This window comes from Podarcis melisellensis (assembly GCF_964234715.1).
Source record: "Podarcis melisellensis genome assembly, chromosome: 13".
NCBI lineage: Eukaryota > Metazoa > Chordata > Lepidosauria > Squamata > Lacertidae > Podarcis > Podarcis melisellensis.
The window spans coordinates 37,978,389-38,005,877 of record NC_138545.1 but is presented as its reverse complement, the minus strand read 5'-3'; the positions used below and the strand labels follow the sequence as shown (position 1 = coordinate 38,005,877).

Genomic DNA, 27,489 nt, shown 5'->3' with positions numbered 1-27,489 from the left:
CTTGCTGGGTCTGCGGCCGGTGCCCACAAACTTCACCTCGCCATAGGCATCGGTAGGCCCCTCTGTTGTGTGTTGGGCTGAGTCCCATTTGCTGACAATGGCTGCTCCAAAGGCGTCTTCTGTGGCTACAGCGATGTGCTTGCTGCGAGGGCTGCCGCACTGGCACAAAGAAAGACCCCTACGGAACGGGAAAGCACAGAGGAGAGATCTGAAAAAGAGTTTACCCCTAAGTTTTTTCGGGGGGGGGGGCAGCATAGACAAAAGTCTGTTCTCCTTTGGGTCCACGCCTTGGGTCAAGAAGGGCCCCGGCAGCTGAGAAAAAAGTATATATATATATATATAAAATGTACGTGTGGAGTTAGGGATGGTGGAGCAACTCCGTTTGCTTTTAAATGCAAATCTATCGAATTTGCAGTTTCCGAAACACTAAGAGAACAAAAACAAAAACAGCCATCCTTCAAAATTCACACTTTTCCAAGTTTTGTACAAAATCTGAGGTCCACGGGGCAGTTTACAAAATCAAAACACAAAAACACGTACCATAGTAACAAACAAAAACAATACCCTCCCAGTTATAGGCCGTCGATTGTTTAATTAGCCAAAGGCCTGGGGGAAGAGGAATGTTTTTGCCTGGCGCCTAAAATTATGTAAGGAAAGGAGCCAGGTGAGCCTCCCTGAGGAGAGAATTCCATAAGCAGGAAGCCACTGCAGAGAAGGCCCTGTTCTCAGGTTGCCTCTGAATTCTGCACCAGCTGAAGTTCTTAAGATATCAGTGACTTCCCTTTTTCTCTTTCCATTGTTCATTTTACATATCATAAATCCCTGCATATTTTACAAAAACTATACCATTCAGTATTCCATTATTGCATCTATCAAAATTTATTTACACTGTTGAATTTATCTTAAAGCTGCCAGCGTTTTCAGCTGTACACAATTATTTGCCATATATTCAATAAACGTATTCCAATCTTCTTTAAACGTATGCTCTTCTTGTTCTCTTATTCTATATGTTAAGTCTGCAAGTTGTGCATACAGTGGTAATATACTTTGGTTCTCGAACTTAATCCGTTCTGTTAGATGCCCGAAACAGTTCAAAAACCAAGGCGCAGCTTCCGATATTTGGCTTCCGAATGGCGTTCGTAAACCAGAACACTCACTTCCGAGTTTGCGGCGTTCGGGAGCCGATTTGTTTGGAAGCCAAGCCATTCGAGAACCAAGGTACCACTGTATTCTGTCAACTTAAGTTTCCACACTGTCTCCAGAGGCAGCCCCACATATAATGTGGTGCAGTAATCTAGCCTAGAAGTTATCAGAGCATAAATGACAGAAGTTAGGCTATTCTAGTCTAGATAGGGTTGCAGCTGGACCACCAGACAAAGCTGAGGAAATGTACCTCACACCACCAAGGCCAGGCGTCTGCAAACTTTTTCAACAGGGGGCCGGTCCACTGTCCCTCAATCATTGTGGGGGGGGGGGGCGGACTATATTTTGAAAAAAATAATAATGAACGAATTCCCTATGCCCCACAAATAACCCAGAGATGCATTTTAAATAAAAGGACACATTCTACTCATGTAAACACACCAGGCAGGCCCCACAAATAACCCAGAGATGTGTTTTAAATAAAAGGGCACATTCTACTCATGTAAAAACACCAGGCAGGCCCCACAAATAACCCAGAGATGCATTTTAAATAAAAGCACACATTTTACTCATGTAAAAACACCAGGCAGGCCCCACAAATACCGTAATCCAGAGATGCATTTTAAATAAAAGGACACATTCTACTCATGTAAAAACACGCTTATTCCCAGACTGTCCGTGGGCCGGATTTAGAAGGCGATTGGGCCGGATCCAGCCCCTGGGCCTTAGTTTGCCTACCCATGACCAAGGCCTTCTGGACAGCAATGGATTCAGAAGTACCCCAAGCTGTATACCTGTATTCAGTTCACACTGAACTGTTAGCTATAACCAAAACAAATTTTTAAAAAAATCCTTCCAGTAGCACCTTAGAGACCAATAATACAGCAAGCACGGACAATAATACTTAGCATGGACGCTGGCACCAGAGCCTGCAATAAACCCAGATGCCAACTTTGCTGCCACATACACCCAGACAACACCATCACTTTACCCAACAACATCAAACATACCATCTCAGGCCTATTTAATTGCTCATCTTCTAACACTGTGTATGCCATCAAATGCCAACAGTGCCCTTCAGCTCTCTATATTGGACAAACAGGCCTACAAACTCTACACCAAAGGTTAAATGGACATAAATCTGATATCAGGAATCACAAGACAGAGAAACCAGTAGGAGAACACTTCAATCTCCCAGGACATTCTATGCAAGATCTCAAAGTAGCTGTCTTATTGCGGTCGTTAACAGTCATCAACAGGTTTACCACACCTATCAGCCAATCACCCATTCCCACCAACCTTCTGAGTAATACCCCTCCCCACCCTCTCACTATATATAAGGGTCTGGTGCATAGCTGTCAACGTTTCCCTTTTTTAAATGGAAATTTCCTTATTCCGAATAGGATTACTCGCAAGAAAAGGGAAAAGTTGACAGCTATGGTCTGGTGACTTCTGTTTCAGTGTATCTAAGGAAGTGTGCATGCACACGAAAGCTCATACCAATAACAAACGTAGCTGGTCTCTAAGGTGCTACTGGAAGGATTAAAAAAAAATTGTTTCGACTACGGCAGACCAATACAGATACCTACCTTTAACTGTTAGCTATAACAACATTGTAGGAGAAGTTTGCTTGTTTAATGCTTTTGAGTGCAAATAGTATCAGATCTAGGCTGTGTGCCTAGGCAAATTATTTCCTAGCTTAAATGCACGGTGCTCACCTGTACCACTTCCCCTCAAGTCAGCTCATAGCGTACTGAGAATCTGAACATAGAAAAATGTGTTTTGAGTTGATACAGTTCTACAGTGGACACAAACAGAGCCAACAACATAACTTATGAAAAAAGGAAACTCTTGCGATCAAATTACTTGCACCACTAGTGCAAGTCGGTCATTTTAGACTCTGGACTTAATAGCCTTAGGTCACGTCTGCAGCATATATTTAAAGCGCTCTGATGCCCACTTTAACAGCCATGGCTCCCTCTGCCAAGAATCCTGGGAACTGTAGTATGCTGAGGGTTATTAGGAGACGTGTGGCAGAGGAAAGTGAGGGGCAGATGGAGCTTGTCCACCTAGGAAGGTACCCCATCGAGGTGAAGGAATACTCTGATCCTAAACCTTCACTTCCTTGCAGAATAATCATTTGAAGAAGAAAAGGCTAAGGAGTAAATCCTACCCATATCTAAAGTAGAGTCCCTAAGATGGTTGGGTGGCACCTTGTATGCCTCCTTCCCGCAACGTTTGCAACTAAGCTGGTGCCAAACGTATTGCGCTGCTTTCCTTTGGACCACATCAGCGGGGCTGAGAGGGGGGGTCTTGTTGTCTGGGCAGCCCAGGACTTCCATACACACGTCCCAGGGAGGTCACTTGGGTCCTGCTCATGCAGCTGTTTGACTTCACCCCCGGAGGCTGACTCCATTGTCTCTCGAGACAGATAGTTAAAAGGTAAAGGGACCCCGACCATTAGGTCCAGTCGTAGCCGACTCTGGGGTTGCAGCACTTATCTTGCTTTACTGGCCAAGGGAGCTGGCGTACAGCTTCTGGGTCATGTGGCCAGCATGACTAAGCCGCTTCTGGAGAAGCAGAGCAGCGCACAGGAACGCCGTTTACCTTCCCGCCAGAGCGGGACCTATTTATCTACTTGCACTTTGACGTGCTTTCAAACTGCTAAGTGGGCAGGAGCTGGGACCGAACAATGGGAGCTCACCCCATCACGGGGATTCGAACTGCCAACCTTCTGATCGGCAAGTCCTAGGCTCTGTGGTTGGCATCTATCTGTCTCTCGAGACAGATAGATGCCAACAAAAAAATTGCACGGAACTACAATTCCCAGCATTCTTAACAAACTGCATTTCCCATTATTATTATTATTAGGCAGCTGTGTGTGAGAGCCATGACAGCTAAAATGACATCAAGAAGCTTTAAATGTGCAATGTGGGTGTGACTCTAGGCACTCATCACAACCTTTCATAGGTAATATCACCTCCTGGCCTCCTGCTCCAAAGTCCTGCTCTGGTGGCACCAGGGAGTCTACTAATCCGTTTACTAACACACACCCTTCTTCAGCAATCAATACCAGCACGATTGCAGAGGAGGCTACATTTTTAAGCAAGCTGTTAACGGGCTGTGTGTGGTAACGGTGTGCAGCACAGCCACAGTTCCTTGATATGGGAGTTGCAGCGTTGCAAGAATAGTCGAGTTTCCCAGTTTTCGTTTGTAAAATGTAGGAAGGGGTGCAACGTGTGTGTGTGTGTGTAAAGGGGAGAGGTGATGGAAATCGGTGTATGCATACGTATACACTGGTCCATGGAGTCACGAAGAGTCGGACACTAAACAACGACTAAACAACAACAACATACGCATACACACACATATGTATACAGTGGGGTTGCCATGTGTCCCACTTTACAGAAAGCAGTCCTCTCTTGGAAAGGCTACCTGATCCAAGTCTGAATTAAAAACAAAGAACTATACAAAGGGACAGCAGGGGCCTTGAAGCTAACCATCATTACTTAGCAGCACCTAGATCAGCCTTTCTCAACCTGTGGGTCCCCAGATGTTGTTGAACTACAACTCCCATCACCCCTAGCTAGCAAGGCCAGAGCTCAGCGATGATGGGAGTTGTAGTCCAACAACATCTGGGGACCCACAGGTTGAGAACTGCTGACCTAGATAGTGCAGCAAGCAAGAACTGAGGTCACCTGGTCCCATTTCCTCTCCCCATCCTGCAAAACGTCCTGCATTTGTATTTAAAGTGTAGCAATTATTTCTAAATTTGCATCTAAACCTAAAAAACCGGCATACACAAATTATGTGCCGATTTAATGCAGATTTGGGTCCTCTTTAAATGCATTTCCTCTCTGGTTGTTGTTGTTTGGTGATGTGTAAGCGGTCATCCTAACACAGAGAAACCACTGGAGGAAACTGATGCCGAGAGGTGTTAGGCAGAGAGCACAATGGATTGGGAACGGGATGAGGAATCATAGAAGTGCAGCTAATATCTGGCAGTGCTGGGATGAAGCAGAAAATAAGTTAGGAGTGCAATATAGGAGTGACCAAGGAGTAGGGAAATATGCCTGTTTCAGTTTCTCATCTTTGCACATCAGTTTGTGGGGGAAAGAAGTTTTTAAAAGTTTCCACATCAGTTTTAAAAAGTCCTTTTCGGCATTTTAGAGCAAATATTCAATTCATCAGAATTTTAGTGCAATTTTCTCCCAAGCTACACATGCTTCCATGCAATTTCCCCTAAGTACTCATTTTTGCAAAGCAGTTCCTCCTACTTTTTTAGTATGTCATTATCACTAACATAGGCATTCACCTGTTAGCATGTGTGTGTATGTGTGTACACACAAACACATTTTGTACATGCCGGAGAACTACATTGCAAAATTCAGAGAAGTGAAAATTCCAAAAGGACAGCTGTGCTGTGGTTTTTATATTGTTTCAGAAAGTGCGAACCGGCTGAGTTTGCCATTTAAAAGAGAACAGAGTCAGATCCCTCTCCCACCCGTAGCAGAGGCACAGGAGAAGGGAAGGGCTATGATAACACAAACCCAAGGATCTGGAAGTTGGGGTTTCACACCGTTGCCTATTCTGAATCTTGTGGAAGGCGATAAAACCAGGCTTCACTCACCCAAGTTCTCCCGGTTGCTCGATAAACGTGGTGCAGACTTTCTTCTTGAAGAGTTTGGGGATCCATGCCTACGGAGAAATCGGGAGTTATGGACACAACACTCCTGGAAAACCAACAGCCCAAGCCCATGACTTGGATCGCCCACAAAACCGGCACGGTCTGAAGAGGGATCTGTACCTGGTCTTTCTTGATAGAATTGGCCATGGAGCGGAAGAACGGGGCACAGCAGCTGCCAGATTGCAGCCGGTGTTTCTCCAGGCACTTTCTCTGGTGTCTCACCCGGAATGAGTAATTGAAAGACCGAGCAAGGTAGAGACAGCTTCAGATCCCACCCACAGGCGGCGGCAGAACCCCACCCTACCTTGGAACTTGCCTGACCGGAAAAACGCTTCAGAGAGAAGTATAGAGTTCACCGGGGCAGATTTTGATCACAGTTACTTTCACAGCAATGCTTGAATTATTGGGGTGCGTGTGTGTGATTCCAGGGAAAGCCACTCCTTTAGTCCTCTTTGTTTTCGTCACAATCACACCTCCCCTCCCGCCGGGCATGTTCGGTTCAACTCATTCAGCCAAGTTTTGAGAAATGGAGATAAATAATTATGTGTGAGCCTGCGTTCTTTCAGTTTGATGTTCACTTTCCTACTTTTCCACCACCAAACCCCACAATTTGCTTTAATTGGACGAGGAGTGTTGTGTTGAGAAGTGGCCAAGTTTCTAATTCTTTGAATATATCTCGAAGCCTCTGGCCGCTGGGAGGGTACACCTCTTCCCACCCGGAAGAATATACAGTGGTACCTCGGGTTACATACGCTTCAGGTTACATACGTTTCAGGTTACACACTCTGCTAACCCAGAAATAGTGCTTCAGGTTAAGAACTTTGCTTCAGGATGAGAACAGAAATCGGGCTCCCACGGCGCGGCAGCAGCGGGAGGCCCCATTAGCTAAAGTGGTGCTTCAGGTTAAGAACAGTTTCAGGTTAAGAACGGACCTCCAGAATGAATTAAGTACTTAACCCGAGGTACCACTGTAATGGCATGGTAAAGACGAGGCTAGCCCCATCCATTGGCAAAATAAGGAACAGCTCGCTTTCCTCTTCCCTCCCCAGTCCTTTTTCCTTTTGCACTGTATTCACAACCACGCCATACATTTGAAGCACATGACTTTTCCCAAATAATCCTGGGAATGAGAGCTACAATTCCCAGCACACTTAACAAACTACAGTTACCGGGATTTTTTGGGGAAAGCTATGCAGATGGTGTAAAGAAGTCCCTTGCCTCACCTTCTTTCACAATCCTGTCATCAGCTATGTGCCTATTGCCTTTTCCACTCTGCTTATAACTTAAAAGGTACAGGGACAGTCACAGTCACGGACGACTCTGGGGTTGTGGTGCTCATCTCGCTTTAGTGGCCAAGGAAGCCAGTGTACAGCTTCCGGGTCATGGTTGCCATATTTCAGGAAGTAGAAATCAAAGGTTGTTGAGCTTCTGCCCCCTACTTTTTAGGGGCCAAAGTTGTTGAGCCCCACCCCAAAAATGAGCTTTTTTGCATAATCTCCCCCCCCCAAAAAAAGGTTGTTGAGCCATTTTTAAACATTTTCAGCATAAAACCCAACTTCCACCATGGGTTGCCGGACATTTAAATCAGCTGACGAAAATTCTGCCTGGACGTGACTCTTAACCAAACAATTAAACCCCTGTGTTGCAAACAATTATCAGTAATTATCAGAAATCTTATAAATCTCTGAAAATTTTTGTTTTGCAGAGAGTGCATAATTCATATATTTCATACTGTTCAGTGTTCTGTATAGATTATATAAAGAGTTTATATTGACATCGCATTATTGTACTTGGTCATCGTGTTGCCTTGGATATTACTGGACGTGACTCTTGGCAGCCAATCCAAAAAACTTTATTGTACTAGCCATTGGCCATGACAAATTTGAATCAAAAATAAACACAAGCAAAACGGGTGTCGCTACACAAATAATGGTCTCTATTTAGATATTTGTGTCTCCCTTACAGTTCACTGCTATATTGCCCAGGGTCTTCTGACAGTTCACTGCTATATTGCCCAGTAAAAGCGAATCTAAGTGAGGCTAGCTGGAGATTTGACAGGTAACTGGTTCTAAAATGGACTGTTTTTAGAAGGGGAAGCCAAGGAGCATTTAGAGGATTCGATTGCTTGCAGATCACATAGTGATTCTGTCCAGACTTTCGGCAGCCAAATCCTGGCATTGTCTGGGAAATTCCGGATGTATGGCAGCCCTATAACTTCTTCCACCTTCACTTTAGTCGTTCAAAGAAGCGAAGAGAAGGTAGAAGGTGAGAAGTAAAGATTCAAACAAGCCCCAAGCCAAACTGAGCACATTTGGAAGGCCTTGGGCCTTGGATGAGTTGGGTACACACAGCCACAAACTGATGTGAGTCTGGTTTGATTGGTCCAGAGAGATCCATGGTTGTCAGGGGGAAAAAGAAGGAAGGAAGGAAGGGCAGAGCAAGAAAACCATACAAAAAGACCAAGAGTTACCTGACCAGCTGTTGCGTCTTCCTAGAAGGTAGGCCCAATATTGCAGCTCTCCTTCCTGTCTGATTCATAGCTGTCAACTTTTGGATTTGAAAATAAAGGATCAGCAGCCTCACCTGTCCTGGAGACAGTCTACAGGATACCTAAAAATCTAGGATAGCAGCGGGAAACGGCCCTGAAATAAGGGAACTTCCCGCCCAAAAAAGGGAAGGTGGACAGCTATGGTCTGATTTGCTGCCCTGCAGGTTCTGTGCCTCCACTTGTGAAAAAGCACCACACAGGGTCATAGTCTCCTGCTTAACTCATAATAAATCTTGGTTTGAAGTGCAAAAACAATAACATTTGTTAGATAGAAAACTAGGCCCAGCAAACATTTGGGCATTAGTGAACCTGATAGATTGACATATGGGCCTCCTAATTTTGAGACCTGGTGACATCACTAATAATTGTAAGAAGTAATTTTTAAAAATACCAGTCTCCTCCAGGAGATAAAGCCAGGCTGGTAGATGCTTAGTTTAAAAGAAGCTTCCTTGTGTCTCAAAGTAGTTGGGATCAAATACAACTCTCCCCCCCCCAAAAAAAAGCAAATGGAAACCTGACCTGGATGTAAATTACCAGAGAGGCTGCTAAGAACATACATTGACTTGGTCACAAATATCCTTTCAGCATGTTGCCTGTTAAGTTGTGGGTGAACATATCAGACAACACAGCGATTCTTCAAACAGCTCTTGTTTATTCACAGAACAGAACTGAACTGAAGGGTTCAGTCAGCCTGCTTATATAGAGCTCCAGTACAACGTAACTGTAACAACTTTCTGTAACTATCCAATCACTGAACGTCACTTTTGATCCCTTATTTGCATATGTGGACCTGAGTAAAAACTATCTACAGTATCCCCCTGCTGGCCCAGGGTGAGAACTTCAGTACATAACATTGCCCACTCTAAAAGGCTGATCAATTAAACTTCAGAGCACAGCTAAAGAAATCTGCACAGCCAAGTCAATGCCTGCTTGCAGAATGAAGTGGGAATGAGGCGAACTAGACTGTGCCGCATCAGATTGCAGGTTGGCAAACTGCATTTTTTAATGCTTCCCCTACATTAGAAACTTAAATAAAAATGTAGAGAAGGCTAGAGGAGAACCATTCTCCTTGATGGGCTCATTTTCTACTTGCAGGGAGCGCTTCCAGGGGGGGACATTAAAAAAACCCGTAACTTTTGCCTGCAAGTCTGAAATGGTGCAGTCCCTTTCCCTACCCATTACATGCGTGGACTGGGTCTTAGTGGATGAATCATACAAGTTTTAGTTGATTGATCTATTAAACCTGCATAAATATGCATGTGCATTTTTTAAAAAGCCATCCTTGTAGGTGAGACAATGCTTCCTGTGTGAAGAGAAAAAGGAGCATGTCTCTTCCTTTTTAAAAATCCCTCGTTGTTTTTTAATCTGCCCGATGCATCAAGGACCTGCTTTTGCTCAGTCAAAAGGCCTTTAAAAGATTAACCGAGTCATTGACTTGCATGTCGCCTCCCAAATTCAAAGGCGTTGTATCGGTATAGTAAAGTGTTCTGGGCAGAGTACATTTCCGCCTTTACTGTTTTCAAGAGCGACAAACCACTGAGGCAAGGCAGCAGCCAGTGCTGAGGTACCTTTAAAATTCATGGGATCAATTCGTTTCAGTTAAATGGTTGCTTCCTTCTGCTATGTGGAAACATGTTCTCATGTTTCCATGAGCTTCTTTCGAAAACCAGCAATAACGCTCCTCTTTTGAAAAGAAGACTCACAGTGCAATCCTATACAGTGGTACCTCTGGTTATGTACTTAATTAGTTTCGGAGGTCCGTTCTTAACCTGAAACTGTTCTTAACTTGAGGTACCACTTTAGCTAATGGGGCCTCCCGCTGCCGCCGTGTGATTTCTGTTCTCATCCTGAAGCAAAGTTCTTAACCCGAGGTACTGTTTCTGGGTTAGCGGAGTCTGTAACCTGAAACGTATGTAACCTGAGGTACCACTGCACAGGGAGGAGTAAGTAGGGCCCTATTCTGTAGGAGCCTTGGCCGTTAACCCCATAGCACTTGCTCCCAGGTAGGTGTCTGTAGTTGTCATCCATTTTGGTAGCCCACTAGCCCCTGTCCTCATTTTAGCGCGGGTCTCCTATCAGATAAGCACTCTAGGGATCAACATGGGGTCTGTAAGATTGGTGTGAATTTGTAAGGCTGGGTGTGTGGAAGGGCAGAGCGCTGTGGACCTGCATGTATCCTTGAGAATCGGTGTGTGCAGGGCCAGATTTAGGTCTGATGAGGCCCAATGCTACTGAAGGCAACGGGGCCCTTTATATGTCCAGCTGCCTCTGCAGTTGCATACATGAATAAATTTCTCTACAATTTAGCTAGTAAAAAGGTAAAGGTAAAGGGACACCTGACCATTAGGTCCAGTTGTGACCGACTCTGGGGTTGCAGCGCTCATCTCGCTTTATTGGCCGAGGGAGCCGGCGTACAGCTTCCAGGTCATGTGGTCAGCATGACTAAGCTGCTTCTGGCGAACCAGAGCAGGGCACGGAAATGCCGTTTACCTTCCTGCCAGAGTGGAACCTATTTGTCTACTTGCACTTTGTGCTTTCTAATTGCTAGGTTGGCAGGAGCAGGGACTGAGCAACGGGAGGTCACCCCGTGGCGGGGATTCGAACCGCCGACCTTCTGATCGGCAAGTCCTAGGCTCTGTGGTTTAACCCACAGCACCACCTGCGTCCCTAATTTAGCTAGTACTGTCCCTATAATTCCCAAGAGGAAAGCTTCTGGGTTTTGTTTTTTTCAAATGTTCTTTTAAACGTCCTTTTCACTTCATTGTATATCATTTCCCTCAACCCTTTACACTTATTTATTATTTTTACATTTATGTCTTACACACATGGCTGCAAGTTCAGGCAGGTTGGCCTGTATGATGCCTGAGACGAGAGGCTCCATCTTCTCCAGAAGATTGAGGGAGCCCATGCACAATGTTGTGCGATGTCCCAATGTGACACGGGGGCCCCTCTGAACACTGAGGCGACTCTCCACCTCCCTGCTCTTCACCCAAGGCCAATCCAGGAGGGTTGGGAGGTAAGACCAATCTGTGAGTTTGGGGCATTCTAGTTTTCCTTTGCCCCCATGTGGGGACGTCATTTCCTGGTGGCTTCTTGGTTTGAAGGGAAAGAGGAGGGCCTTTGCAAGCTCTCCAGCTCCTTAGCATCCTCCTTCGTCCCCTTACACACTTCTGGCTGAGTCTCTCAACACTGTGGTTGTGTGAGCGCAGCATCCCTGACTGAGCAGTTCCTAAAACCTGACATGGACAACCTCCAAGAGTCCCATTTGGTTCGGCCTGATGGTTTGCGGTGATCGCGATGGACAAATCTGCCAATTGTGGTTCTCTTCTATGTCAGTCTTCAGTTACCCATGTTTATACATCGGATTGCATTAAAAGGGGAGGAGAAATCCTTTCAAAGAATTGTCAGCATTTTAGCACTCATTTCTCCCAAGGGTGTGTGTGTGGAGTTTCGCCACATGTGCACATTTTTTCAAGCCATGTTCCCTAATATAACTCTGTTTAGTACATGCCCCCCCCAAATATACCATATTTTTCTGTGTGTACACTAGGGTTTTTTTTAATTAAAAAGTTAAGCTAAAAATTTGGGCTCGTCTTATACACAGGGCAATCTCCCCCCATTTTCTCAATTTTTAGTCCCCCAAAAGTGGGGGTGTCTTATACATGGGGGTGTTTTATACACGGGGGCGTTTTATACACAGAAAAATACGGTATATGCATCTTTAGACACACTTTCCCCTAATATTCATACATATTTTTTGCACACACAGTTGGAGAAGTGCAGATTTCTGGTTTGGGAGTGCATGCTGTTTCTGGACACATGGATTAGATAGGATCACGTTAAAAGTTGGACAAAACCAGGTCTCACCCCCAGCCCCCTCCTGAGGGGATTGTGACCTGTTCAGGGGCAGTTCTTGCACTGTCATCCGGAGAACAGGACACCAGCAGGAATGATCCAGGTCACTGCAGGGCTGCGCAGGTATTTATAGATCTCGGCCAGCTCTGTGGATTCGGTTTCAACCGCTGGGACCCATCAGCACATTCCTGACGCTGCAAGGAACGCTGCCTCTCAAAAAAATAAAATGCTCTGGAGCATCACCTTGGCTCCTGAGTCGCTTCTTTTCCTCTCTGAAAAGCAGGGGTTCATCTTACCTCCCTGTAAGCCTCCTCCTATCGCTATATCCTTGGGCTTCCTTTAAAAATTGATAGGGCTGCTGCCTTTCGTAAAACCCAGAGATGGCATCTTTCGTGGTGGTAGGGAGTTCGGCCTAACCACTTTAACCATCCAAAATCGGAGGGGATAGATGATAGACTGACTGTCTGTCTGTCTATCTGTCTATCTGTCTATCTGTCTATCTATCATCTATCTATCATCTATCTATCTATCTATCTATCTATCTATCTATCTATCTATCTATCATCTATCTATCATCTATATCTATCTATCTATCTATCTATCTATCTATCTATCTATCTATCTATCTATCTATCTATCATCTATCTATCTATCTATCTATCTATCTATCTATCATCTATCTATCATCTATCATCTATCTATCATCTATCTATCATTTATCTATATCATCTATCTATCATCTATCTATCTATCTATCTATCTATATATCATCTATCTATCTATCTATCTATCTATCTATCATCTATCATCTATCATCTATCATCTATCATCTATCATCTATCATCTATCTATCATCTATCTATCTATCTATCTATCTATCTATCTATCTATCTATCATCTATCTATCATCTATCTATCATCTATCTATCTATCTATCATCTATCTATCTATCTAGCTATCTAGCTATCTAGCTATCTAGCTATCTAGCTATATCTATCTATCTAGCTAGCTATATCTATCTATCTATCATCTATCTATCTATCATCTATCTATCTATCTATCTATCTATCTATCTATCTATCTATCTATCTATCATCTATCTATCATCTATCATCTATCTATCTATCTATCTATCTATCTATCTATCTATCTATCTATCTATCATCTATCTATCTATCTATCTATCATCTATCTATCTATCTATCTATCTATCTATCTATCTAATCTATCATCTATCTATCATCTATGCTGATTTGTTTCAGTGTAGGCACAAGATAAAATCGTTCACTTCCCAGAGTTTAGACTGAACGAAACAAACAAACAAACAAACAGGAACAATTTCCACCAGCAAATAATAAACCACGTGGATTAAAAGGGGCATTTTCAGTCCTCCCCCTGCTGTTCTCCTGATTCAATAATATCTGGACATCAACCATAAACACATCAGGCCTTCCTCTCCTTTCAGGAAACAGGGTCTTAGGCCTGTTGCTCTAGCTCCTAGGTGCCAGATAAACCAAGATTCTGAGCTTCCAGTTTCTCTAGCGCACTAAACCACGCATGCACACATGCATATATGCCCTCTCTCTCAGAGAACCCAGGAGTCCTGGCTCTTATTTCTGCCTCCTCTGAACTGAAACCCTGCTGGCTTCCCTGTCACATTGAGGGAGTGAGGCACAGTTGCTCCGAACGGCTAAGAATAGCCTTGCACTATGGCAAGCAGCTTAGATACCTCTCCTTTCCTCCCCACCCCCTCCAGCCCAGCCACTTCATATAAGGGCACGGCAGGGCCCATGGCTTGGTGCTCTCATCTATCTTGGAGGCTGGGCTGGGCAGCCATTGGCTGTTGGCTGAAGGGCTAATCTAGGCCAGCTGTAGACGTCGCTCATACAAACGGTGGGCTGGAAACTGTATATTCCTACCCCTTAGCTCTCCTTGCGGGCTGACGGCCTTTCCGAGTTGCTTGCCTCTGAGATTTCTGAGTGTGTTGCTTCCACCCACCCCCTTCTGCCATGGCTTCCTGGAAGGCCCTGACAATGGGCCTCCTTCTGGTCCTGCTCTGCTCATTCAGGCTCCCTAGAGCCCTGGGAGAGGAACAGCACCACCACCACGACCACCACCACGGAAGCCAGCATGAGGGCGAACACCATCACCACCATGGACAGCATGATGCAGATGACGATGACGACGATCATTATCACCATGCCAGCCACCTTCATGAAGCAGGGCATCACCATGATGATGATGACGATGATGACGAAGAACACCATCATCACCACACTGGACATCACCATGCAGAGCACCATCATCACCACAGTTCCCACCACGATGATGATGACGACGACGATGATGATGACCACCACCGTGGCAAGTATCATCAGCACCATGAACATCATGATGACCATCACCACCATCATGACGATGACGATGATGACGATGATGACGACCACCATGACCACCATGGCAAGCATCATCATCACCATGAACACCATGGTAACCATCACCATGAAGATGATGATGATGACGATGATGATGATGACCACCATGACCATCATGGAAAGCATCATCATCACCATGAACACCATGGTAACCATCACCATGATGATGATGATGACGATGATGATGATGACGACGATGACCACCATGGCAAACATCACCACCATCACGAACATCATGGTGACCATCACCACCATCACGAGCATGATGATGATGAAGATGATGACGATGATGATGATGAACACGACCACCACCATCAGAAACATCATGGTAGCCACCACCACCATGATGATGACGACGATGATGATGACGACAGTGAGGAAGAGGAACACCATCATCATGAACATCATGCTCACCACCATCACCATGAGGATGATGACGACAGTGAAGAAGAAGAAGAAGAGCATGCCAGTCATCATCATCACCATGATGACGATGACCAGGAAGAGGCCCACGGGCACCATCACCGTAAGGAAGATGACGAGGGCAAAGAGCACCACCACCATCACCATCACCATGGTGATGAAGAAGACGAGTCTGATGAAACAACGTCTAAGGAAGAAGATGAGGATGAAGGGCACAAACACAAGCGCCCCAGGCACGAAGGCCATGACAAGGCCAAGAAGCACCACAAAGAGGGAGAAGGTGAGAGAAGCTTAGTGGATGGGGTGGGGTAGGATGAGGCCATGTTGGCTTTCTTTAGGGGTAACCGGCCCTGGCTTTCACCCAAGGGCCCATAAATTGTGGCTGCCCTCCCTTTCCCTCGAAGGACCCCGTGCTTTTTGCCAGCTAGGCCGTACAGAGAAGCTCTTGGCTTTCCCCACACACTTGGCGTCCCTCTTTGCTTAGCCCAACTTTCTCCCCTCTAGCACCAACATGCTGGGCCCCCAGAACCACGTGGGGGCTCCCAGCTGCCCTCTAGAACCTCCTCCCTCCCCCACCGGGAGGGACCCTTCGGGGCATCTGTATCTATGTCTTTCTTTTCCATTGAAGAAGAGGAAGACGACGAGGACGACGAGGACGAGGAAGAGTACGAGGCAGGCTCTCTGTGCCACTACTGTGCCTTCTGCAAGGTAACGAAGGAGAAGCCTTCGCCCGCATACCTGCTCAGCTCTCCAGGGTGGGATTTGACCGCCCAAACCATTTTTGGTCGAGCCTTAAGGGTCTCTTCCTGCATGCCTCATATCTTCGCCTGTTCCTGCTTTAGTCCGGTCGCCCATTAATCCGCAACATGACTGCTTTCCCTGCTCCCTCTGAAGCAGGCATAATTTCCCTTCTCATTGCCTTCTGATGAGACACCCTATCGGCCAGTGTGTGGATTTTACAATACGTCGGCATACTTTTCCTTCCCTTTGGATCTCTGGAGGAGGAAGGTCTGCCTTCATCTCTCCATGGAAGCAGCCTGGGCTTAACTCTGCCATGGCTTCCCCTCTTCCTGTAATTGTTTGCCGTTATGTCTTTGATGAGAGTCTGCCTTATTTTGGCACAACCTATTACATGCATGCTCGTTCTGAAGGTCTGGCTCGGAGATGGGTTGTTGTTCCTGTGTTCTTCTTTGCCTGGTCCCTGCCTGCAACTCCCTCTTCCTCCCCAGATGGATGGATACGGTGCCAAAACTATACATGAGATAGAGATTCATGATCTAGGGAGGCCCCATCTTCTACTTTACAGTCTTCTACTTGAAGGTGTCCTCTGCTTGAAGGGCTACTTGGTCCAGGTCTGTTTTAAAGATACAGAGCTACAGGACCTTGGAATTGCCCATTGGTAGTTGGTACAGCTAGGGACGCGGGTGGCGCTGTGGGTTAAACCACAGAGCCTAGGGCTTGCCGATCAGAAGGTTGGCGGTTCGAATCCCCGCAACAGGGTGAGCTCCCGTTGCTCGGTCCCAGCTCATGCCAACCTAGCAGTTCGAAAGCACGTCAAAGTGCAAGTAGATAAATAGGTACCACTCCGGCGGGCAGGTAAACGGCATTTCCGTGAGCTGCTCTGGTTCGCCAGAAGCAGCTTAGTCATGCTGGCCACATGACCCGGAAGCTGTCTGTGGACAAACGCCGGCTCCCTCGGCCAATAAAGCGAGATGAGCGCCACAACCCTAGAGTCGGTCATGACCAGACCTAATGGTCAGGGGTCCCTTTACCTTTACCTAGTTAGTACAGCTAACCTGGGTCTTCCCCACCATGTTAAGATAGAACCATAGAATTGTAGAGTGGGAAGGGAATCATTCTAGTCCAACCCCCCTGCAATGCAGGAATATTCAGCCGTCCCACAGAGGGATAGAAAAGAAGTTGGAAAAGAGGTTTACGATTTACAGTATGGAAAATTTAACCAGGAACTAAGAGCTTCCAGAATAAAGGGCATGTGCAGAGTGCACCTCCCTTGGACCTCTGTGTTTAATATGACAGTTTGGCAATACAACAGTATTCCTTCGTGGGTGTGTGGGTGTGTGGAGGAAACATTTTATGATTCCTGGTATTGGTGGATGCACGATTAACAAATGCTGATTATATATCAATATTTCTTGACTCTGTTTGCATCCCTCCGAGTTTGGCTTCGGGTCGATGTCAGTTTATTTGCTCACCAAGGGGTCAATGCGAGCATGGCTTTTGGGCCAGTGGTCTGACAGTTTCGTATGTACTGCTGTAAAATAGTTTCATAGCCTGTTGACAAGGCGACAGAAAGGAACTTCACCCACGGGATTTCTGCTTTGCTGCGCCTATTAAAGACACAGGAGCCTTGGTGGGTGATGGGGAAGGTGCCAGCCGTATCTTGAGGACTAGGCAGTTGGGGCACAGGGAAGAACTAGGAAAGGGAGAGTACGTTTTGTGAATCGCAGCCTGTCTCTTTAAAAAAATTAGAATTGCACCTCCGTGTCACTTTCTCCTGGAACTTCATGTGACTGCAGGAGTTCTACATACAGTACAAGTCTATGCCCACCTGACGCTGATGAACTTCAACTCCCACCAGACCCAGCAAACAGGGCCAGTGGGCAGGGCTGATGGGAGTTGTAGTTCAGCAACACCTGGAGGGCCAGAAGTTATCCCATAGAGAGGGAGAAGAAAAAAGGATGGATGCAGAACTCAGTGCAGGAAAGCAAGCTGTTTTGATTGAGCAGCCAACTGAAAGCAGCTGAGGAACCTGCGATTTGGCAATTTCAGATCTTTTTTGCAGGGGCAAACAGGCTCAGAATCCAGAAACTGAATAAACTAAAAGTTTTTAATGTGTAATTTTAGTGTATTTTTTGTTTCTGTGGAAGCTGCCCAGAATGGCTGGGGAAACCCAGCCAGATGGGCGGGGTACAAATAATAAATTATATTATTATTATTATTATTATTATTATTATTATTATTATTATTATTATTAAACAATAATTTATTATTTGTACCCCGCCCATTTGGGCGGCTTCCAAAAAAATATTAAAATACTGTAATACATCAAACATTAAAAGCTTCCCTAAATAGGGCTGCCTTCAGATGTCTTCTAAAAGTCTGGTAGTTGTTGTTCTCTTTGGCATCTGGTGGGAGGGCGTTCCACAGGGAGGGTGCCACTACCGCAAAGGCCCTCTGCCTGGTTCCATGTAACCTCACTTCTCACAGTGAGGGAACAGCCAGAAGGCCCTCGGTGCTGGACCTCAGTCTCCGGGCAGAATGATGGGGGTGGAGATGCTCCTTCAGATATACTGGACCAGGGCTGTTTAGGGCTTTAAAGGTCAGCACCAACACTTTGAATTGTGCTTGGAAACATACGGGGAGCCAATGTAGGTCTTTCAAGACCGGTGTTATATGGTCTCAGTGGTCGCTCCCAGTAACCAGTCTAGCTGCCGCGTTCTGGATTAATTCTGGAAATATAGAATGAATTGCAAAATAATATTTTCAGTGGGGTTCTGGTGATGGTGGTTTCCTATGTGGTGATGAGAAGGATAACTATAGTGTTGTGGGACCGGGATGAATTGGGGAATTGCCACAGAACTTCTTGGCATGCAGATGGTTCAGTCTCCCAGTAGGGTTGGCAAAGACTCCTGCCTGATGCCCAGAAGACTCACTGCCAGTCAGGGTAGACCAATCAAAATGGACCAAAAGCTCCCTGTGGTTCTATTGGGACCCTCCAGGGTTATTGTGCATTCACGATTAGTTGTGCCCATTATGATATCGGGGCAGTTACACGTGACCCCGCCTTCAATACTGTTTACCTCTGCAAAAGTTTTGGAGTGCTCATAATGCATACCCCACAAATGTCCTGGGGAAACTGGGACATCCCATTTTTTTCATGCAACTGCATGAGGGCCATTTTGGGCGCTGAGATCTTGCTGCGAGAAAAGTGCTTTTTCAGGGCCACGAATCTTGCACAGAGCCCCAAAACGTGCATTTTGTGGGGAGCGCATATTTTGGGCTCTGTGATCTCGCACGAGTCACATGATTCATGCACAGCCACGAAGATGCACATCTCGGTTTGGGGATTCAACATGTTGGAGGGTATGATACTGCTTCATTGAATACCCCCTTTTTATGGCATAAACCTTATTAGGGCTTATCAAGAAAAATACAATACTTAATATCAAATATATTTCCCTCTCCTTTTTTGTCCAAACTAAGGCTGTGTTCTAAATACCATTTAAAAAAGCATAGCGATACTGCTTCATTTCCAACCAGTGCATGCCCTGAAACTTCTTGCTGCAGCTGTGTGACTTTTCATACTGCAAATGTTCTTGTTTGGGGTGGCTGTAGTTGTTGTTTTTGGCCCTTTTTTGTTGTGCTATTGTCAGTGCTTTGTCTGGGGGGGGGGGGACGGGGAGGCATACCCCTAAACATTTGGTGAATCTTTGTACTTTTGCCCATTTACTGTATTTATTTTTCTCAATTTGAACTATAAAATGGTGGTTTTCTTGCATCAAAATGAGAGCACCCCTAAACACCTTTTTAGAAAGAAAAAGCACTGTCTGTGGTGCAAGGTTGCCCTTCCAGATGGCAAGAATGCAAGAATGTCAGGGAAGCATCACGGAACAACTAATAAAAGGAAATGTTGTATGAATTTACCACTAATGCACTAGTATTGCAACAGCAAGGATATACGATATACGATATCTTTATTGTCATTTTCCCATACAGAACAATGAAATTGAAAATCTACATAAAACCGTCAAAAACCCCTAAAAACTCTGAAACTCCATTTAAAAATACAATATACTATAGAGACTCCTTATATCGCATTTAGAACCAGAATTGCGTAGAAACTGTTTATCAGGCGGCTAGTCCTGGCCTTTATAACCCTGTACCTTCTTCCAGAAGGCAGAAGCTGAAAGAGATCATTTCCGGGGTGTGTACTATCCTGCGCTATCTCTGCAGCTTTCTTATGGCACCTGGAAGCATAGATTTGATCTAAGGTGGGGAGAGTGCACCCAATTATTCTCTCTACAGTCTTTACAACCCTGGACAACATTGTTTTTTCCCTGGCCGTGCAGCTCCCAAACCACACACCCAGACCATAAGTTAATACACTCTCCACAGTACAATGGTAAAATGCCATCAACAGGTCCTTTGAGAGATTGCCAAATACGCCTGCAAGAAACAAACAAGAAATCCACCATTCTGAAGGTGTCACATGGGCAGAGTGGTTTGGTTGTGGCATGCAGGACTTGCCACCCGAACAGACCCAGCTAAGTTTTTCTGAATTTCCACCCCCAGGATTGCGACAAGTGTGACAAGTGCCCCTGCAAAGAAGGAGACAGCAGTGAATACTGCGCAAGCTGCCAGGTTGGTGCCCCTCCCTCCTCCCCACCCCTCCCTTTGCCCCAGACTTGCTGCTCTGTTTTCGTGAACCTTAACCACAGCAGTGCCCTGCCGGCGGTAACTCCTTTTATCTCTCTCTCTCTCTGCAGTATTGCCATTTCTGTTACGTTTGCCCTGTGTGCGAGGCGGCCTGTGCACCTGGTGAGTTGGTTTCCCCCTTTGCGGCTTTTGTGTTGGCGTGGGCAGGTGGGATCTACTGGCAGACCTCTTGCATGATTTGTAGGAGATCCTGCAAGTTAGCAGTGAAGAAAAGCCTCTTTTCTACGTTCGGCTGCTGAGGTGAAGAAATATGTGGGTGGGGAGGAAGCAGGAGCGGATTTTTGTATGGTAAGTCAGTGGCCAGGACACAAAACAAGTCCTTGGCTAAGGACAGGGGTCAGCAAATTTTTTCATAGAATCATAGAATCATGGAGTTGGAAGAGACCACAAGGGCCATCGAGTCCAACCCCCTGCCAAGCAGGAAACACCATCAGAGCACTCCTGACATATGGTTGTCAAGCCTCTGCTTAAAGACCTCCAAAGGAGACTCCACCACACTCCTTGGCAGCAAATTCCACTGTTGAACAGCTCTTACTGTCAGGAAGTTCTTCCTAATGTTTAGGTGGAATCTTCTTTCTTGTAGTTTGGATCCATTGCTCCGTGTCCGCTTCTCTGGAGCAGCAGAAAACAACCTTTCTCCCTCCTCTATGTGACATCCTTTTATATATTTGAACATGGTTCAGCAGGGGGCCGGTCCACTGTCCCTCAGACCTTGTGGGGGGGGTTGGACTATACTTTGAAGGGGGGAAATGAACGAATTCCTAAGGTTAGCGGTACACGTACCCCTGCGTACCCCCACTGGATTGTTATAACAAAATAAAAAAATCCCTATGGAAAAGTGTGTTTTAAAACTTCCTGGCCTCTGGCGCCATCTGGTGTTGCATGTTTATAGCACATCCAAATAGCTGTTTCTTTACTAACATTGACAATTCCCTTAACATTTTTTTTAGTTTTATATACAGTACAGAGCAGGGGTCAGCAAACTTTTTCAGTATGGGGCCAGTCCACTGTCCCTCAGACCTTGTGGGAGGCCGGACTATTTTTTTTTTTTTTTGAGGGGGGGAATGAACGATTTCCTATGCCCCACAAATAACCCAGAGATCTATTTTAAATAAAGGGACACATTCTACTCATGTAAAAACACGCTGATTCCCGGACTGGATTTAGAAGGCGATTAGGCGGGATCCGGCCCCCGAGCCTTAGTTTGCCTATCCATGGCTAAGGATATGCTCAGAGGCAGCCTGTTCCTTAATTTTAGGCTACATGCACACCGTACGTTTAAAGTACCCCCCCCCCGAGTAATGGAAACGGTTGTTTGTGACGTGTGCTGGAAAGTGTAGCTCTGTAAACCTAGGATTCTTTCATTTAAATGTGCTCTAAATGTATGGTGTGTACTGAGCCTAAGGGTATGTTTGCACCTGGCTCCAGCTTGTGGGTCTTGGGTTTTGAGTAAAAATGGAAGTAGATCCCGGAAGCCTGCTGTCAGACTTGGACTGGGTGGCTGGGGGTGCAGGTGGCAGTGGCTAGGCAGGACCTGGGTTCAAATCTCAGCTGAGCCCTCTAGCTCACTGTGTCGTCTCGGCCGAGCCACCACGTCGCCACATATTCCACTCAGCCATTCTCCACCCCCAGAATGATTGTGAGAAAATAGGCTGAACGGTCTATGTCCCTCATGCTCCTTGCCAAGAAATAAGCAATAAACACAGCAATAAACAACTTCATAAAGCTTGTTTTAATGGGTTGACGTAAGCTCAAGATGAGCAGATGGTAAGTGCCCTAGGAACAGCAAAATCCTGATTTGTTCTGTTTTGTGTTTTGCAGGGAGCATCGTGGATGAATTATCTGGAGCCTTATTTCAGTAAGTAACAGCCCTTGATCCCATTCGAATCCTAAGGGGAGGCAGCAGTTGAGCTCCAAAATCTACTTCCTCCCCTTGTGTTGCAGCCTCTACCGCTGGAGAAAGGACAGCCAGGATCCAGCAGAGATCCTGCAGCTTTAACCTCCAGTCTTGTCTCAGCTTGCCACATAAAGCTGGGGAAACTCAGTTTTCTTCGTCTGTGAAATGGGAACAATATGAGGTCTCTCTCTCTCAAGGCATTCAGATCTAGGACAGGCATCTGTTTAGAAAGGAGACTGCCTGCTCATTCCATGTAGGCAGCTATGGCCCCTTGGAGAAAGTGCAGGATAGATGACTGTTGACCAGAAATAAGCAAAAAGATTGTAACGAAAGACCCTAATTTAAACCCTTTCTTCTCTTTTTCTTTCAGGACATTTGCCACCATCTTTGAGCAGCAGGAGCATTGAAGCGCCCCCTGGTGGAGAAACCAAAGTTAGGAGGGGGAGGGGGAACCAGGTGACCCTTGATTATTATTTTTTGAGCCAAACTGCGTGTGGTGGAAGATTCCACGATTCTTTCTTCCGGAGGTTGTTTCCCCGCCCATCATTGACCTCTCAAAAATGTACCCCTGTTGTTTTTCTCCTGTGGGGACCTATTTATCCCCCACATCCGGAAAATCTGCTGGGAGTTGGTTTTGAGAGGATACCCGATTGCAAAAAGGGAGAGGGTTAAGCAGCTGGACTTTACCCAACCCCCTACTTCCAACTTCCGCCTCTCACAGGACTTTTCATTCTTAAAAAAGCAGCTGTTGGAAGACACACAATTTCAGAACTGGCAGTCATGTGTAGTCTGGCTTTTATAATTAGCCGGGAGGCCATCCCAGATAGGCTGTGGCCTGATGAGCAAGAAGGGTGACCCGCATTTACTGAGCAAATCCACCCTGGGGCAAGGGATTACTAACGCCTCAGTGGTGCACATTTCCCCAGCCTTTGAATAAGTTTGAGCAATAGCTCTCCTGAGCAATAGGTTTCCTGCTCATGCCTCAGCTCCCAGGCAGGGAATCTGTGGTTCTCTGGATGTTATTGGACTCCAACTCCCATGATCCCTCATATTGGCTCTTGATGGCAACTGGAGTCCAGCGACAGTGGGGCAGCTGCAATTTCCCCCTCTCAGCCTCAACTGAACAGGCAACGGGGCAACTCACACCATGCAATTTTGCACCTTTGGGCTACTTGCTGCAGAATTGCAGACCGACCAGCTTCCAGATGTTTCCCTTTGAAATGTCTCTTTGGAAATGTTTGTGCCCGAAACCTTTTGAAAGCTTGATCTGTGGTGATGGTGTGGCACTGCTTTTTCACAGATGGGTGTTGCATGCTCTGCAACACTTCTTCGATGAAAACAGGGGTGTCCTATTTAATAATAATAATAATAATAATTTCATTATTTATACCCAACCCATCTGACTGGGTTGCCCCAGCCATTCTGGGTGGCTTCCAACATATATAAAAAACATAAGAAAACATTTTGAAACTTCCCCATACAAGGTTCAGATATCTTCTAAAGGCTGTGTAGTCACTTATCTCCTCGGCTCAGGGATCATTTAACTCCATACCCTCCAACATTTCTCTGATGAAAACAGGGATGTCCTAAGGAAAAGCAGGGTATTCCAGGATCAAATGAGAAACTGGGACAGCTTCTGTAAACCCGGGACTGTCCCTGGAAAATAGGGACACTTGGAGAGTCTGGTGTTGATAACTTGAGTCATAAGGAATAAACGCAACTGGGTGAACCAGCTTCTAACGGCTTTACAACGGCCTCATCACTCTCTTCACTGCCATTTTCTCCCCAAGGAATTCTGGGCATTGTGGTTTTTATGAAGATGCCAAAGAGTCTGTCGAGTGTCGCATTGTCTTCTTAGCATTACCACAGTCCCTTTCTGATACACCATGGGTGGGAAACCTTTGGCCCCCTTCCCCCAGCGTTAGGTAAAAGGTAAAGGGACCCCTAACCATTAGGTCCAGTCGTGGCCAACTCTGGGGTTGCGGCGCTCATCTCGCTTTACTGGCCAAGGGAGCCGGTGTACAGCTTCCAGGTCATGTGGCTGCATGGCGAACTAGAGCAGCGCACGGAAACGCCGTTTACCTTCCCGCCAGAGCGGTACCTATTTTTGTACTTGCACTTTGACGTGCTTTTGAACTGCTAGGTTGGCAGGAGCAGGGACCGAACAACGGGAGCTCACCCCGTTGTGGGGATTCGAACCGCCGACCTTCTGATCGACAAGTCCTAGGCTCTGTGGTTTAACCCACAGCGCCACCCACGTCCTCCCTCCCCCCAGTGTTACTCAACTACAATTCCCATCATCCTTGGCCATTGGCCACGCTTGCCGGGGCTGATGGGAGATGGAGTTCAGCCCCATCTGGAGGGCCAAAGGTTCCCGATTCATGCGATAAGCCATCCCGTGGCTCAGGCTACACTGGACTTTGCTAGAAACCCAAAAGCTGTTTTTTGAATGATGTTAAGGGCTCCTGTGCATTTAATAAGTTCTCTAAAGCAGGGAATTTTTAACAGGTGTATGATAAATTGCCCTGCACTGCAGAAATGGCGAACCTGCTGCCTTTTGAATGTTGTTGGATTTGGGCTTCCATCGGTCCCAGCCAGCATAACGAATGATCAAAGAGGATGGGAGTTATAGTCCTTTGATATCTGGAGTGCTGCATCTTCCCATCCTTGCTGTCTTGGTCATCTGTCTTGAATGCTTTAGTTGAGATTCCAGCATGACAAGTGGGGGTTGGACTAGTTGACCCATGGGGTCCCTTCAAAACTATACAATTCTATGGTTCTATTCTGCACTGGCCCCTTTTCTCCTTGCATGTCAAACTGGGCCTGGCGAATTCCCTTCATCCACACAAACTGCTAGAGATACAGAAATGCTTTCGAATCTGCAGTTTTGTACAGATGCAGAACATTTTGCCAATCTTCTCCGAGGGCAGAATAAGCCAACGTGAAGGCTTCCCCCCTAGCTCTCTCAACTGACCAGCATGGCCAACAGTCAGGGATTTTAGAGGTTTGGAGTCCAGCAACTTCCGCATGGAGCTCTGCTGGCTTACACTAGGGCTGTGGTCTAAACCATGGAGCCCCTTGGGCTTGCCGATCAGAAGGTCGACGGTTCGAATCCCTGCAATGGGGTGAGCTCCCGTTGCTCTGTCCCAGCTCCTGCCAACCTAGCGGTTTGAAAGCACGCCGGCTCAAGTAGATAAATAGGTACCACTGCGGTGGGAAGGGAAACAGCGTTTCCGTGTGCTCTGGCTTCCGTCACGGTGTCCTGTTGCGCCAGAAGCCATTTAGTCATGCAGGAAACCTGACTCAGAAAGCTGTCTGTGGACAAATGCCAGCTCCCTTGGCCTGAAAGCGAGATGAGCGCCGCAACCCCATAATCGCCTTTGACTGGACTTAACCGTCCAGGAGTCCTTTACCTTTTTACCTTATTAAACCAACATGGGAAATCCCAACTGAAATCTGGGTTGTTATTGCTGTGCAAGAGGAGGATGGAATGCAAATAGAATCTGCCAAGAGATGCACATTTGGCAGCTTCTTTTAGCAGTTCAGAAGCAAAAGGATGCAGGGCACTTTCCAGACAACCTGTTTATTGTGTTTATTCGCTCGGATTTGTTTGTGGGAGGGTTAGATGATGTCATTGCCTTGAAGCACTTTCATTGTGGTTTCCCTTCATCACAAAAGGCGTTTTTTTTTTTGTGGGGAAGCAGGTTTGTTGCACAATACCTTCCGATCAGTGGAAATTGTGCAACCCCCGAGTTTGCCATTATGTGCTTGAGTCCCACCTGGAACTTGTTAGTCTGGAAGTGCCCTAAAGGTAGAAGCAGGATACTACCTGGCAGCATATTTTTTCCAATAAGCAAATTCTGGGTACACGAAGCCTGAAGACAAAACTGCATGTGGAAAAACACTGATTTCGTATTTTGGGACTATCCTGCTTTGGCTCAGCCCAAAATCCCCTCTCTCCCCCTCTCCTATCACGGATACTCCACCTCACCTGCCTTTTTTATTCTTAATTTATAGCCATTGCTTTGTCTTGTTTCCATGGAAAATAAAAACACGTCTTCTTTTTTTGCTTCCGACATAGTTGCTGTTTTTTCCAAAGTCTCTACCTATGGTAGAGTGAGAAATTGGGGTGAATGGGAGGGTATTTCTCCAGGTTTTAGAAAGGTTGTAATTAACCCATCTCCCCCAGGCTCTTCCCCTCTATATGTTCCCTTCCCCAGTTTTTATCTCTTTGCTAGACAGACACTGCTATCCCACAACTGCCTGGAGTGGAATTCTGAACACCACGCACTCAACACATTCTTATGCCACTTTACCTGTCATCGTTCTCCCTAAAGAATCCTAGGATCTTTAAGTTAAGAGTTCTTAAAGAGACCCTCCTAATCCCCTAAAACAAAACCAAAAAACCCTACAATTCCCTGGGAAGAGGGAGTCCTTGCTAAACCACTCTGGGAAATGGGGGTTTCCTAGCACCCTTAGCAAACTACAACTCCCAGAATTCTTTGGGGGAAGCCATGACGAAGTGGTACAAAAGTGCCTTAAATAGAATGGTGCAGTTGTACAGTGGTACCTCAGGTTACAAACACTTCAGGTTACAGACTCTGCTAACCCGGAAGTAGTACAGTGGTACCTCAGGTTAAGTACTTAATTCGTTCCGGAGGTCCCTTCTTAACCTGAAACTGTTCTTAACCTGAAGCACCACTTTAGCTAATGGGGCCTCCTGCTGCCACTGTGCCGCCAGAGCACGATTTCTGTTCTCATCCTGAAGCAAAGTTCTTAACCTGAGGTACTATTTCTGGGTTAGAGGAGTCTGTAACCTGAAGCATATGTAACCTGAAGTGTATGTAACTCGAGGTACCACTGTACCTCGGGTTAAGAACTTTACCTCAGGATTAGAACAGAAATAGCGCAGCGGCAGTGGGAGGCCCCATTAGCTAAAGTGGTACCTCAAGTTAAAAAGTTTCAGGTTAAGAACGGACCTCCAGAATGAATTAAGTTCTTAACCAGATACCACTGTAGTTCCAGCAGTGCTTTTTTCTGGGTA

The 27,489-nt window shown here is 46.0% G+C and overlaps 2 protein-coding genes across 3 annotated transcripts in view; one reads left to right on the top strand and one right to left on the bottom strand.

Annotated features, from left to right (window-relative positions):
- Positions 1 to 6,119, bottom strand: part of TRPM4 (transient receptor potential cation channel subfamily M member 4) — a 42,595-nt gene extending 36,476 nt beyond the window's left edge. Inside the window, exons 1-3 of the mRNA XM_081883833.1 lie at positions 5,951 to 6,119; positions 5,774 to 5,841; positions 1 to 178 (exon numbers count right to left, since the gene is read on the bottom strand). Coding sequence (XP_081739959.1) covers positions 1 to 178; positions 5,774 to 5,841; positions 5,951 to 5,977 — 273 coding nt within the window. The 5' untranslated portion in view covers positions 5,978 to 6,119. The remainder of the gene's footprint in view (positions 179 to 5,773; positions 5,842 to 5,950) is intronic.
- Positions 6,120 to 14,071: 7,952 nt separating this feature from the next.
- HRC (histidine rich calcium binding protein) lies at positions 14,072 to 26,521 on the top strand. Of its 2 annotated transcripts, XR_014162178.1 has the most exons (7): positions 14,072 to 15,371; positions 15,720 to 15,799; positions 20,405 to 20,473; positions 20,599 to 20,650; positions 22,370 to 22,406; positions 22,816 to 24,365; positions 24,721 to 26,521. XR_014162178.1 is itself a non-coding variant. In XM_081884163.1 (6 exons), exons 1-6 carry the CDS (start codon positions 14,243 to 14,245, stop codon positions 22,850 to 22,852), a joined length of 1,404 nt encoding a protein of 467 aa, XP_081740289.1. In that variant the 5' UTR covers positions 14,073 to 14,242; the 3' UTR covers positions 22,853 to 22,993. The 2 variants fall into 2 exon arrangements, 1 of the variants encoding a protein (XP_081740289.1); XM_081884163.1 differs by lacking the exon at positions 24,721 to 26,521 and having other exon boundaries at positions 14,073 to 15,371; positions 22,816 to 22,993.
- The last annotated feature ends 968 nt before the right edge of the window (positions 26,522 to 27,489 follow it).

Coding starts and splice junctions, on each gene's coding strand:
- HRC (XM_081884163.1), top strand. CDS start 14,243: ATGGCTTCCTGGAAGGCCCTGACAATGGGCCTCCTTCTGGTCCTGCTC. Junction 20,474..20,598: donor AATACTGCGCAAGCTGCCAG/GTTGGTGCCCCT, acceptor CTCTCTCTGCAG/TATTGCCATTTCTGTTACGT. Junction 20,651..22,369: donor CGAGGCGGCCTGTGCACCTG/GTGAGTTGGTTT, acceptor TGTGTTTTGCAG/GGAGCATCGTGGATGAATTA.